The sequence below is a fragment of the Mixophyes fleayi genome, chromosome 6, assembly GCF_038048845.1.
Source record: "Mixophyes fleayi isolate aMixFle1 chromosome 6, aMixFle1.hap1, whole genome shotgun sequence".
NCBI classification, from domain to species: domain Eukaryota; kingdom Metazoa; phylum Chordata; class Amphibia; order Anura; family Limnodynastidae; genus Mixophyes; species Mixophyes fleayi.
Window position 1 is genome coordinate 24,057,911 of NC_134407.1, and position 15,395 is coordinate 24,073,305.

A 15,395-nucleotide genomic window follows, 5' to 3' on the forward strand; every position below is an offset into this window, starting at 1 on the left:
GGATGTCTTTGTATGTAAAGAGGGCATATTTATGGATGTAAAGATAATTCTGCTGTACAATAGGTGAACCAAGTGCTATAACTTGTTAGGCAGGTTCAGTGCAAAAGACCAACTATTAGCGCTCTGGAATATGCAGCAAGCAGGAGGTACCAGGGCAGCAGATCCAACAGCATTGGATTCCAATAGCAGGGAGCTTCAAGTAATGGATAGCCAGGGAATCAGGCAATAGATCAGAAGCAGGAATAAAGCATGCTGAAATTGAAGGATCGGAGGCTGGAACCAGGGGACTGTGATTCTGGGGCAGGAAACACAATAATCTTCCAGTAATTAAATGCCAGAATTTATTTTAAATAACCTCTTCATTACAGGAAACTACCAGCAGCTGACAGGTAGTGGAGTGAAGTACTAAGCATGCTCAGGGTGTTTGATTGAATTCTGTCCCAAAGGTCGTTCTGAGCATTCTTAGAATGTTTTCCGGATTTCTGCCCCAAAGTTTATTCTAAGCTTGCTCATGGTATCTACGCTTGCTCAGGTTGTAAGGCTGATTTCCAGATCCTGACAACAGCAACTGCAATGCATTCAATTGAGAGGCTGGGTTAATTCATGCATTCAATGAAGCAGCTTTTCTTTGAAATTCTGGTGCAACATCACGGCAGAGAGTAAAAATATGGCGTTTCCAAGTTTGAATGAAAATCTGTGTGATTCCTGTCAAATGAACAGTATGCTTTTAAATCTGCCAGGTTATTTTTCCTATTAGTTAATTTAAAAATCGGAGCTAGAAATGTATTATCTTGTACTACAGCAGCATAAACCGTTCTGCCTGCAGAGCTACCAGTAGTGCTTATTGTACAGCAGAATTCCGGTGTGTCCCCAAAGATGTCATATTTATGTCACCTATGGTTTAATGAGTCACCTTATCTATTAAAGGAACATGCCCACTAGAATAGTTTCTTGCTGTGAGTATACATTCAAAATCTGTCATGGTGTCGTATACTTCTGTACCAATACTGTGTCACCATTTCATTGTCACATTTCAGAATAAAGTAACATATTATTTGTCACCAAGCAAGGCTAGCGCTGGCCAATCAGAGGCACACAGTTAAATGCCCCCCCCCCCCCCCCCACGGTGTTCAACACGGACCCCTGCAAGGAAGTTTGGGCTTCACTGCGGAAGGTCCTTTGACCTGCACCTTGATGGAGGAGTCTGACTAGACGAGGTCTTGGAGTGTGATAGACGCAGGAGGAACCTGAGCCAGGAGCTAAGAACTGATTCAGGATGAGCTGGGTCAAGAATCAGAAGACACGGAGCGTAGAACCAATTCAGTAGATGGAAGCACGGCCATTGACAAGTGAAGGTCAGCGAAACCAATAACAAGCAAAAGGGAGCTGAACAATTCCCAGGAACACTAGAGATAAGGGATCCAACACCCTGGCAGCGAGTTTAAATAGACAGTGCAGCTTGGAAAAAAGTGCCCTGGTAACTTCAGTGGACTACAGAGAGGGGAAGAGCAGGAAGAATGCTGGATATCAGGGGCTTTAGGTACAAGCCGGATCCCAGATCTAGTGGTATTTAGTATAAAATTCAAACTAATTCTTATCCAGTTGATCCAGAGCCCAGAGCCTTCTTGAAACCATACATTAATACTTTTCATAGTATTGCCTATAAGGAACATACATACAGGCTTGGTGGATTTGAATATCCTATGATGCTGGCATCCTTGTTAACACCATAAAGTAAGGTATTTGGTGACCAAGGCCATGATGCATGCACAGGGCAAGGCTTACAGTGTAACGCATCGCGCTGTTAGCACCACTAACCTGGTTCAGTGGAGTCACAGTACTGTGTCTTTATCTGTAAACAAACTTTCCCGGCTGTTCTGCTTCATGGGTGTGGCCATCTTGAATTGTATCATATTATCCATTCAGACAAACCAGTCTTCAGCAACACCGGTCGCATAATTCAGCCAGCTTATCAGACCACAGGGCATACTACTTAAACCAGGAATTGCTTCTTGCACATTGCCAGAACAACTCATCCTTTAGGTGAAGATCTCCAATCTCTGATTCTGTTCCTGACTGCAGTATGTCCTACCAGCATTACCAGATACTCTGTTCCTGACTCCAGTATCTCCTACCAGCATTACCAGGTGCTCTGTTCCTGACACCAGTATCTCATACAAGCATTACCAAGTGCTCTGTTCCTGACTCCAGTATCTCCTACCAGCATTGCCAGGTGCTCTGTTCCTGACTGCAGTATCTCCTACCAGCATTACCAGATACTCTGTTCCTGACACCATTATCTCATACAAGCATTACCAAGTGCTCTGTTCCTGACTCTAGTATCTCCTACCAGCATTACCAGATACTCTGTTCCTGACACCAGTATCTCATACAAGCATTACCAAGTGCTCTGTTCCTGACTGCAGTATCTCATACAAGCATTACCAAGTGCTCTGTTCCTGACTCTAGTATCTCCTACCAGCATTACCAGATACTCTGTTCCTGACACCAGTATCTCATACAAGCATTACCAAGTGCTCTGTTCCTGACACCAGTATCTCATACAAGCATTACCAAGTGCTCTGTTCCTGACTGCAGTATCTCCTACCAGCATTACCAGGTGCTCTGTTCCTGACTGCAGTATCTCCTACCAGCATTGCCAGGTGCTCTGTTCTTGATGGAAGTATCTCCTACCAGCATTTACAAGTGCTCTGCTCTTTACTGCTCTACCTTCTGTCAGCAGTACCAAGTGCCTCGGGCCCGGTCCATGACATCCTCCTCCAGCATCCATCTCGCACACTTCACTGTGGGTTCAGTATCCTGTTGGTTGTTCCACCGAGTCTCAGTTTGGAGTCTTCTGTGAGTCATTCCAGCTCTGACTTCCCTGTAGTGGGTTCCGGGTCTGTGCGCCTGTGTCTCAGTCCTGAGTGTCCCATGACCAGTTCCAGTCCTGACTTTGCTGCTGTAGATTCCAGTTCTGAGTCTCTGGTTCAGACTCCAGTTCTGAGTTTAGTGCCACTCTTCCGGGTATCGCCCAGATGAGCAGGAACTTCCTCATGGACCACAGCTTCAACTTCCCATCTACTAAGCCTGCTAAGCCCAAGGATCCTGATCCAGATGACCAAAACCTGGCATTCAGGACATACAGGTTCTTAGTGATACCAATGCTACATTTGAAATAGTATTTAACTTTTGTTACAGCTATGAGTTTCGTGCTTTAACAGTTGGCCTTATGCTAAGCTTAACAACATTTACATCATCTTCCCAACTACTCCAGGAACCATACTACTTGTATGCTGCTTTTAGTGCTCTGGAATAGAGGAACATTACCACAGCAGATTAGTACTAAACTCATTCAGGGAAGCACAATGCCCTGTACACTTGTGTGATATCCCATCACCAATCTCTGAATGTCTATCCCTCACTTACATAAAATGTGTCATTAGAGAACAACTTATAGATCCTTCTACTCTGTCAATGTCTTCTAGTCTGCTATGTCTTTAACATATTCACCCCCTTCATTGTTAAGCTTTGCCATTCCTCCCTTTGTTTTGTTTTTCTTCCAGTAATGTATCTACATAAATTTTTGTCATCTTTTTAACTGCAGTCTTTCTGTCTGCTTTTTAGCAAATTTTATTGTCTGTTTACTTCCTTTTGTACCATCTTTCTATGCTTTCCGATTAGGTCTGTTTATATTTCCTATATGCAGTTCTCTTAGTACTTACAGCTACTGCCACTTCTTTGGAGAATCATAATGATTTCTCTTTATTATGCGTTTGCTAGCATATTTAATAGAAAGCTCTGTTATCATTAGAAATGTTTTGTTTTTTTTAGTTTATTCCACTCTTCTAGCACTCCGCCTATTAATTCCCACCTTGTCAGAGATTCAAACAAATTACTTCTCATTTGATTAAAGTCTGCCTTTCTAAAATCTAAATCCATTGTTCTTGCAGTACTCTGCTTTACTGCTGTCTATGTATAAGCCGTACTAAGCGACGGTTACTTGATTCAAGATTCTCTCCTACTTACTTGCAAAACAAAGATTGCGTGCAGACAATTTTTTTTTATACCTGTAATATTATTTACATGAAACATACAGAACTGGGAACAGGGACAGTGGAAGGGACAAGTTAAAGGAGGTGGAAAGTCTTGAAAAGCGATAGTATGTAAATGCATATGAGAGTTTGATGCCTCTGATATTCTGTTCTTCTTAGTACACATTTAACTAATCCATACAGTAGAACTAATTTTGTGGATTGGATTTGACATTTTCCATCTTTGTAAGATTATCGACTGTACATCAAGCTGAAAGGAAGTGCAGCTATAATTTGTTTCATGCATTTAAAGTGTGATAACACCTAACAGTTATACAGCGTCCCAGTGTCTATTGAATAAATGGAAACATGGGGAATTATAGCCTATAAAACCTCATTTGACTCATCAGCGACTTGAGTCATCTGGAAGATACATTCGGCTTGGTTTAATAGTGCAAACAAGGCTAATGCAGCAGTAATTATCAGCTTCTCTCATAAAATTAGCATTGAGAGATTGCTGACCTGCTAATGGGCCATTAAGTGTTACCAGAAGTTGGTTAAATTTTTTGTGTCAGTTTCAATACGGATAATAGAAAGGGAAATAATTGATATATAATTGGAATATTGCTAGAAGGGAACAGGTTCTATATAGGAAATACAAGTGGCAGATTTGTTTCTACATAAGATTGAAAGATGCAGTTAAGTTATAAAGGAGTCTATGGGGAGATTTACTAAGTGGCGTTTTTGTATGGGGTTTGTATGTAGCATGCTGTCTATGGTAATAACTGAACTTTGCTCCCAATTCAATCTTCATATTGCTATATACTATATAGTTACTATAAAATTATGAGTTTCAATTTCTGATAGAACAAACAGAAAAAGCCTCATCATATGATACATATGTTTGACAGTTACATGTTCAACATTCACATGGTCGACACCATAATATAGACAAGGTTGGAAAGTCGACAATAATAATATTGACAGTATTATTAGGTTGACAATAATATACCTAACCATATCCCTAAGCCTAACCCTATCCCTAACCCTAACTCTAACCCTAACCATATAATACGGTCTACATTTAAATTGTTGACCTAATAATACTGTCTACATTTAAATCATCGGCCTAATAATATTGTCAACATTTGAATTGTTGACCTAATGTTGTTGACTTTCTGAATGTCGACCAAACAAATTTCTAGCCGTTGACCGCATACCATTATAATATACAGCAAACCTCGCACTCCTAGTATTTCACAATAAACAGCATAAACATTTACCAAAGTTTGGTGGTAAATTCAGTAAACCCCTCACCCTCCAGTACAATATCTGATTATAAAGGTCATATTTGCAGCACTGATGGACTAGACTCTATTACAGTCCTGACCCCAGGTCCCTAATACACCTATTATAAATCCACACTGAATATATTTATATTCTATTGTGTCACACTGATTTCTGTTTGACCAAAAAATGTTATTGTGTGTCAGTAAATGAATGTCCTTTTATTATAATGGGCTCATTGTAAGATCTAGTTTAAAGGCCAGCTTTAATGGAGTGGTGAACGATGGGAAGGGTCCCACACCATATTAGACAGTTCAAGTTTTGAGCTGCTACTAAAAACTAGAGAACTGCAATACAGATGTCTTTCATTTATTTTAAAGGTATAGTTTACTCTCTGATAGAGGTTGTTATCATTATTGTTTCAGATTTCTAAGTGCTCTTGAGCATCAGACAGTGGGGAAAACAGAGCATACATAACACAGAGACAAGGTAAACAAATTAAATGCAGATGTAAAAATGAATAAAGGATAGAGAAGGACCTGCTCATAGGAGAGTTTACAATCTAGTGTGATGAGCGGAATTGTAGTAAAAAGAACATGCCGTTTTGTCGTTGTGCATAGTTCCCACAATACAGTGTTCAAGTCCAACCTACTCCTACCCCAAACAGGGGCACTAAGAGTGGGGGGGGGGGTTAAATTAATTTTCAAAACAAAAGTACATTGTCCATGACAACTGTAGATGTTTTAGCAAAAAGGTATTTACTTGTAAGGTTTCAAGTTGCAGAGTTATACAGTAAGTTCACAGCATATAGATTGCACACAAACTAGTCTATCTTGATTTCTAGGAGAGAGAGACAGTTCTGGTTGCAAGCCAATTTATAACATTTAACAAAGGTGGGTGTGTCTAAACAAAATGATGTCACATGAACAGTTTACATTGAATCAGCAGACATGTCACAGATCTTCTTTCTCAACATGTGCAGCAGTCATAAAATTAAATAGACTATTCATAAACAAGCAATATATAAATTGACAGCAATTTATATGTATGTGTATGTATATATATATATATATATATATATATATATATATATATATAGCAAATTGGGTGCACACAATAAATTGTATTATTGATATAAATCCAACTTTAACAGGGGGGCAGGTAAAAGTACCAAGGCCCACGCCTACCTGATGACCCTGGCCTTTTTACGTAGTGGGAAGATCCACCAATCTGGTGTGGCCACACCCCCCTCAGCGGCTATGGAAGGGGCCCCAGTTGCTGTAGCAGGGCCAGAGATTCCCCCTGACCCTAACTACCCCACTCAGCAGAAAGAATTGACTACCATCCCCCCAGTTATATTCATAGACAATAAATTATTTGATGTACAAATTTACAAGCACAGCGTAGAAAAGCATTCTGCAGCATAGCAACAAACTGGAAGAATGTATAGCCACATTTACACCTCAGCGAAAAGGCCACGAATCTTGATGTGCATGGAATTTCTTAGTGCTTTCACTCAAATTTAATACTGACCGGACATCTGATGGATTCTCCACTAATTTCTTTAACTAAACGCTTTCACAAGAGTGCAAATTATCAGCAAGCATAAATAGTTTTGTCTGCTGATAATTAAAGGTCATCACATCTCTTATGTACCTCAGAGGGGAGCCTGTATACGATGAAATCTATTTTCTAATTCCTTTACAGCTATTGACCAGATGTCAAGAAGCTGCAATTATTTCTCTATTGATAATCATCATTAAATATTATTTAGATCAGTCACAGGAAAGGGCGATTCATTGAAGACGGAGTCATTAGTTGCATAAATGATAGAAAAAAAAAGAAACGTTTTACAGATTTTTTTTTCCACTTCTATGCGCATAAAACATATAATTGCCTTTTACATGTGACCCAGATGAGTCAGGAAGCTCATTTGCATCAACATAAATTTAATTAACAGACGCGGACAGGAAGAAATGCTACAAATTTTTCCCAAAAAAGAAAAAGGTTACAAGCTCAGTGTAACGGAACAAACCAAATACACTTAATAAAGACTTCCTGTTCATAGAAGGAAAATATAATATAACAACAGTTATATTTGTTATGTAGTTTGCGTGTGCAATCAATACTTTATTTCTTCATATTTCAAATACAGTACTATTTCTCATTTGCAAACAGTGGGCCTGATTCATTAAGGAAAGTAAGGCAAAAAAATTAGTAAGTTCTCTCCAGGACAAAACCTTGTTACAACGCAAGGGGTGCAAATTAGTTTATTATTTTGCACATAAGTTAAATAATGACTGTTTTTTTCATGTAGCACACAAATACCTGATAGCTTTATTTGTGCACTGAAATTCAAGGTTGATCCAAAGATGCTGGATGCCGGCGGTTTATTTTGACGTCACCGACGACAGCGACTTTTGACGCACCCTAACCCTAACATTGACATACCTCTTAAATGTACATGGCGCTGTCTTCGGTGACATCATAATAAAGCTCCGACATTTAGCATCTTCAGATTTTCCAGCAGTTGCATAGCACTTTTTTCAATAATGTCCTCCGTCGGTGTTAAGGTAAGTATATGTTACAAGTTAACCCGTGCATGATACTTATGCATTCTAGTCAAATCAAGCTACTTAAGGTGTTAAAAAGGTTCTTGTCATGCTTTTGGGGCTAGGCCAGGCCTCCTCAGGGGAAGAGCGTTACTTCCCGACGTAAGCGCCCTTTTTTAACGTGGTTTTGTCCACATGTCACCACCTCATCATTCTTCTCCATCACCTCATCCTTCATCTTCATCGCCACATCCTTAATCTCCATCGTCTTACTGTTCTAAAACCTCTCGATACACAACGTTTCTGCTAAACACCTTATCGCTGTGCTCAATCAGTCTTCCTTGAAGGGCAGTATTCATAACCTGCACTTTCACATCACTGCTTCTCCGTACTCGTGAAAATGCGACATACAATTGTCCATGACCAAAGACAGGCTCTAGTAAATAAATACCCACACGGTCAAGTGTTTGACCCTGTGACTTGTTAATGGTCATAGCAAATGCCGCCTTAAAGGGGAACTGCCGCTGTCTTAGCTTAAACGGCAGTCCTGTTTCGGATGGACATAAGACAATCCGAGGTATCATCACCTTCTCTCCTTCAGCAGAGCCAGTCAAAACTTCTGCTTGTATCACATTCGTTTTCAGTGCTGTCACTACTAATCGAGTGCCATTGCACAGTCCTCTCTTAACATTCAGATTTTTCAATAGCATAATAATGCTTCCAACTTTCAATCTTAATCTGTGCCTTGGCATTCCGGAAGGAGTCAAGAGTTTGAGCCCTCAACTCGTACATTTAGCCTTTACTACCCCTCCCACGGGGGAAGGGGGGATGATGGAAGTTAACTGACTTCACTATTATAATTTTTTTGTCAAATAATGTCAGTATACCAAATTTCAGGTCAATTGGATGAGCCCTTTCTGAGAAAATAGTTTTTTACACACACACACCGCTAGGCTTTTATATATTAGATAATTATGTTGTGATTTCTCCCTTCATGTTTTTTTGTAGCTATTGTCGATGTCGGTATCCCAAGCATTGGAATACCGATTACCACCAAAACTGGCTAGGGCCCTAAAGGAGATGCCTTGACGTTGGCAGATGAGCTTATTCCAATCAAGCTATAAAGTACACAAAATTCACCTACATATGTATATGCTGACACATACTAGTAGGTTAATTGACTGCTATCAAAATTGACTCTAGTCTCTCTCTCTCTCTCTCTCTGTCTGTCTGTCTGTCTGTGTGTGTGTTAGGGAATTTAGACTGTAAGCTCCAATGGGGCAGGGACTGATGTGAATGAGTTCTCTGTACAGCACTGCGGAATCAGTGGCGCTATATAAATAAATGGTGATGATGCTGATGATAGTGATTTATGTAATGTTTGTTTCAGAGTACTGGACTATCATTTCTTTTGCTTTTCCCATACACAGTGGTCTTAATTGTCCTGGCTGCACTTTCTCAAATGATTTGATTCACTTGTACAAATTTATTTTATTTAAGGGAACCCGCCTTGGTTTCATTGAGTTCTAATAAATACACTCAATATTTATCATTGAAAATTCTGCTTTTGTTATCTTAAAGGGCACTTCTCAGTGTGTGTTTAACAACATTCAGTTCAGTTGACGAAGAAATGTAAGAATTAAAGGGGAACTTATGCTCCGTCTTTGTTATTGCACTAATGTGCACTGAATACATGTAGACTTTGTAATCAATCCTTGTTGTTACCCAGGGAGGCGTACTACTGTGGTGCAGACAAGTGATTATTATGATATAGAGACTTTTGATGCAAGAAAGACCCATTCATACAGAGACTGCCATCAAAGGTTGTCATTTGGATGCACATTATTCATTTATATCTGGATTTACTTAACGTAGAAGTGCCAAAGAAGAACCTTCAGTTAAGAGCATTGAAATCCTCCAGGACATGAACAAACAGTTAGGAAGAATCCTGAAACCTTGTATACCAATGCCAAAATAAGAGAGGAAATATCAAGAAGGATTCTTTACAAAGTCTACATTCATTCAATTCACATTAGTGCAATTACAAAGACAGAGCATACGTTCCCCTTTAATTCTGTCAACGGTGAAGAATAGGCTGGTACCTTATATGTAAAGGACAATAAAAACGGTATAATAGAACTGTCAACATTTCAACGTTTGTTTAATATACATTCCAAAATGTTATGCTTCGATTATAGTGAACATCTTTAATATGTTCCGTAGTACCACATTAGAGCCTTAAAGTGTCCAAAATCACTGCTGAATAAAGGATTAGTTACTGTCTACCCATAACACACATACAGTGTTACAACTATGCTGCAATAAGATTTTACTATTACTCAGATATTATATACAGACCAGTACACTTTTCTACATAACATTTTCTAGGAACTGGTTTTTTTTTTCTATTAATCATCAGATCAATAGATATGTGTATGCCAAAATCCCAACAGCATTAAATAAGCAATTTAACACACCGTTTGATGTTGACGTGGGATCCGTCAGGCCAGTCATGAAGGTAACAGTTGGTGACTTGGTTAATCTGACAATTTGAGCCGGTAGCATGGGTGTGATATGAGCCTTCATTCTCGACGGGCAACCTGGTAACACAAGAGTGAGCAACAATCAGTCGTCTTTATGACGCTCATTACCTGAGATAAAACATATAATGAAACAGATGGGTACAAAGTTGCAAAAAAAAAAACCAAAAAAACATTTTATATATTTATGGGGAAGTACTGTGCCATTTGAATCCTGTGTGTAGTGAAGGAAAATACAGACAGTATTGTTTTCCAACTTAAAATTCTACGTTCAGTGCTACGTGCACCGATATGCTGTAACTATAGCGACCATGGGCACGTTGCATTCATTTTGTAAGCTGAATTACAAAAACGACAAACTATAACAATAGTCTGTGTGTGTTAGGGAATCTAGACTGTAAGATCTCATGGGGCAGGGACTGATGTGAATGACAAATATTCTCTGTACAGCACTGCGGTGGTGCTATATTAATAAATGGTTATGATGATGATGATGATGATGAATCTAGCTGTAAGTGACCTTTTAAAGGTCGAGGGGTTTCTGAGTTGGGGGGGCACATTCATTTTGTCAGCAGCCAACCAGCCTACCAGTATGTTTTTGGAGTGTGGGAAGAAATCGGAGCACTGGGAAACCCACGTGGAGAACATACAAACTCCACACAGATGAGGCCATGGTCGGGAATCAAATAATCCATGGTCTCATGACCCCAGTGCTGTGAGGCAGAAGTGCTAACCACTGAGCCACAGTGCTGCCCAAATTAATGAAACGCTCTAAAAATGAAAAGTGTAGAAGTTGCCCATAACTAATCAGATTCTAGCTCTCATTTTCTAGAACGCACTAAATAAATGCTAGCTAGAATCCGATTGGTTGTTACATGCAACACCTCCACTTTTCCTTTTTAGAAAAAAGAGGAAAAGGTAAAGACTCCGGGGGTAAATTTATCAAGCTGCAGGTTTTAAAAAGTGAAGATGTAGCAACCAATCAGATTCTAGCTATCATTTATTTAGTACATTCTACAAAATGTCAGCTAGAAACTGATTGGTTGCTATAGGCAACATTTCCACTTTTTCAAACCCGTAACTTGATAAATTTACCCCCCAATCTCTTATTGAAATAATAAAAGGAAAAGTCTTTTAGCAAACAGTAGGATTATGCTAATTTCAATGTGAATATAAATAAATATATAAATGAAGTCCAATCATGGACATAGGAATAGGCAAAATAGAAATAAAAAAGGAACTAACAATGAAATACATAAAATGAAAATGGTACAAAGCAACAATCTTGCCATTTGAAAAATGGACAGATAAACTATGAGGGACATAAAAAATGTCATCTATTATATTAAAAATATTACATTGAAATCAAATCATTATTTCCGAAATTAATCATTTTAAATGTTAGAGAAAAGTTTGCAGTTCCATTCCATTTCATTTTTAATACAAAGCAGAAACCTGGTATAATTAATTAAAACAGTTTTCCAACTAAGGAACATTTATCATCTGTGACATTTATATCAATGTTTTCATGTAAATTCCTACTAAAACGGTTTAAGGTAGCCATTAATCATATTTAGGAATTGCCAACATTTTAAAGAACAACTACACCTAAATTAAAAAATAAAATTGTAACTTTAAATTAAAATCCAGGCAAAATGCATTATTTGGACTTATTCTGGCTTTCCTCTGGAGCTATGTTAAAAAAATAAAATGTAACTGAGTATTTGGTCTTCGGGCCTGATTCATTAAGGATCTTAACTTGAGAAACTTCTTATTTCAGTCTCCTAGACAAAACCATTTTACAATGCAAAGGGTGCAAATTAGTATTCTGTTTTGCACATAAGTTAAATACTGACTGTTTTTTCATGTAGCACACAAATATCAACATTAAATTTCAGTGTACAAATAAGCTATCAAGTATTTGTGCGCTATATGAAAAAACAGTCAGTATTTAACTTATGTGCAAAACAGAATACTAATTTGCACCCTTTGCATTGTAACATGGTTTTGTCCAGGAGGCTGAAATAAGAAGTTTCTCAAGTTAAGATCCTTAATGAATTAGGCCCTTCATTATGAACAACAAAACACACATCTTGCAGCTCTTAGAAAATGAATAAAGTAAATGTAAAAAGCTGAAATAGCAAAGTGTATCATGTCAGTTACTTCCTTTAAAATTGCTCTTTAATACAATGCCATGCTCCTATGATTGTATCCACCAAAGGTACAGTATGTGTTTTAATGCAAACCTAAAATTCAGACTCATGCTGCTGTACTGTATGGTTATTTAACAAAAAAAACACTTCACCCTCCTTTATGAGGATGACAAACTTCTGCAAGGTAATGGAACAAATAGCATGTTGGATATATTTAGTTAAATATAAACCCTTCAATTACATTAACTAAGTTACTTAGCTCATGCTTTAATGTCTTTTAATGACCTATAGTGAATTTCATTGCTTTTTAGAGATGGGTGAATCATTTGAGATGAATCAGGCAAATTACAGTGCATGGCACATGAAGAAACCAGCAAGCATCAACAAATGTCATATATCTATAGCCTTGTTTAAAGAAGTTTAGGCTGGATACACACACACTAAAGAAAATTTCTCCTGATGCTCTTTAATGATTTTTTACAAATGGCAGCAAAAAAAGAAAAAGTTCCGATCAGCGTGCCGATTCCTGTGTACACACTATACATGTTTTACAAGATTTACCTTCAGATCTGTGCTCTTCATCTGTCATAACCATCAACTGAAAAGACTGTGGGGTATATTTACTAAACTTCGGGTTTGAAAAGGTGGAGATGTTGCCTATAGCAACCAATCAGATTATAGCTGTCATTTTGTAGAAAGCAATAGATAAATGATAACTAGAATCTGATTGGTTGCTATAGGCAACATCTCCACTTTTTCAAACCCGCAGTTTAGTAAATCTAGCCCTGTGACTGTGCACATTCCATAGAGATCTATGGACACTGCCGGTCGTGAGTGCGTACACACTGCAGAATTGGAAAGACATTGTTCCATCATTGAATAAGATTTTAAGTCCAGTTTATAATTCAAATGAAACGATACGATGTGCTTTGGAACAATAATTGCTCATTGTTGCAGAGTACACACTAATGTAATGTCAGGCAAAATGCTCGTTTATCATGTGATTGGCCCAAAAATCGGCTGAAAACCCTTTAGTGTGTACCCATCCTTACAGTCTCTCAGACACGTATTGTACTACAGAAAAACGTCTGTGGACACTCTCTGTTATTATGACTATTAATAACCCAGACTAATGTTATAAAGGTGTCATAGTAGCATTGTAACACCTCAGTATCAAAAATAACAATAAAAAAAAAAATAGTTTAGATCTACTAAATTGGGAATAGTGTCAGCCACTGAAATCAAATTCTTGTTGCAATGGTATTGCTGTCAGTGAAAACATAAACATCTTACGTTTTATGTGCCAGATTCGCTATCAATAAAATATGCAAATAAAGCTTATTATGCACACACAATAAATACATGCCCATATGTTTTCCCATCCATTGGCAAGGAAATAAATCTTATCAAGTGACTAACCAGAAACTTATGTGAACTGGGATAACATTTGTGGAATGTTGGGGGAAGTTACCTTTTGCAGAACAATGGGAGATTAGTATGCAGCATAAAAAGTAGCTTTGTAGGCACTATAAAAATGCATTGGGAAAGAGATTTCCTTGCATAAATTTAATATCATGACTGTATTTGTGTACTTTGCTGCATGCTTTTGAATTTTAAATACACACAATCAGCCATAATTGTTAAGTATGAGAATGCAGCTGCTGTAATACGGATTATACACTTGGCAAAGATGATTCAGCCAGGTGTTTAAATAGACAAGCAGGATACTTTCATATTTTAATTAAATTAACCAAGCTGACAGCAACAGCAACAACAACAAAAATACAATTAGCAAAATTAATAAGATTAGTGTGGCTCTATCACCCACCCAAAAAAAATCCATGTTCATGCGAGAATTGTGTTCAGGTGGATTTGCCGGCAAGGCACAGTGGAGGCAGCCATTTTCTGGGCGGAGCCAATAATCGGTTTCAATCAATAATCAATTAACTCGGAGCTCGTGACATCCTAGTGAATTTACATGTTGCGTTCTTATGAAAATTGGTTCCTCCTTTCCTATGTGCTCGTGACAGTCCAATTTAAATGTTCCTTATAAATTCACGCATGTCTTATTTATAATTTATGTACTCAACCATCCCATTTTTCTTCGTTACTGTTATTGAGAACTAGCAAAAATTAACAGTTGTTGATGGCATAAACAAACCTATTGTAATAACAGTACAATGGAATTAAACTGTTGTTTGTTTTAAAATGATTTTCTCAATTGTTTAAGCACCCAAGGAATCAACAAGATAATTAATTCCAGTATAATACAAGAAGATTAGTTCTTTTTCCATGGCGATGAGAAGAGTTATGCTACCTTTTCTCAGTGCTATGCAAACAGAACTAATCTTCAAGAGAAGTGATATCAGAGAATCAACAACATTTATTTATATAGCGCCAGCATATTCTGTTGCTCTCTTTATAATTGGGAACAAATACAATAATAAAACAATACTGGGATATACAGAAGAGACAAAGAGGTAAGAGGGCCCTGCTCGCAAGCTTACAACCTATGGGACAATGGGAGTTTAATGCATAAGGGTTAAGTGCTACATATTGCATATTGGTCCAACCAAAGTGCAAAGTTAAAAAGCGCTTTTTAGGATTCAATGTTAAAGATGTGCTTTGGGGGTTAGTGATGTTCCTTGGGGGTTAATGATGTGTTTGGGGGATTAATGAGATGCGGGGGGTTAATAATGAGTTTGGGTGGGGTAATGTTGTGTCTGGGGGGTTGGCATGATGTGTCTGGGGGGGGTGGCGTAATTTGGCTGGGGAGTGGGGTGATAAATGTAATGTTTGATTGTAATGTATGTATTATATACTGCATGA

At 38.0% G+C, this 15,395-nt stretch overlaps 1 protein-coding gene across 2 annotated transcripts in view; it reads right to left on the minus strand.

The window, feature by feature from the left end:
• TCERG1L (transcription elongation regulator 1 like) overlaps positions 1-15,395 on the minus strand; it is a 171,527-nt gene that overhangs the window by 50,013 nt on the left and 106,119 nt on the right. For both annotated transcript variants that reach the window (XM_075216030.1, XM_075216029.1), the window contains exon 6: positions 10,351-10,473. In XM_075216030.1, the coding sequence (XP_075072131.1) occupies positions 10,351-10,473 (123 nt within the window). The remainder of the gene's footprint in view (positions 1-10,350; positions 10,474-15,395) is intronic.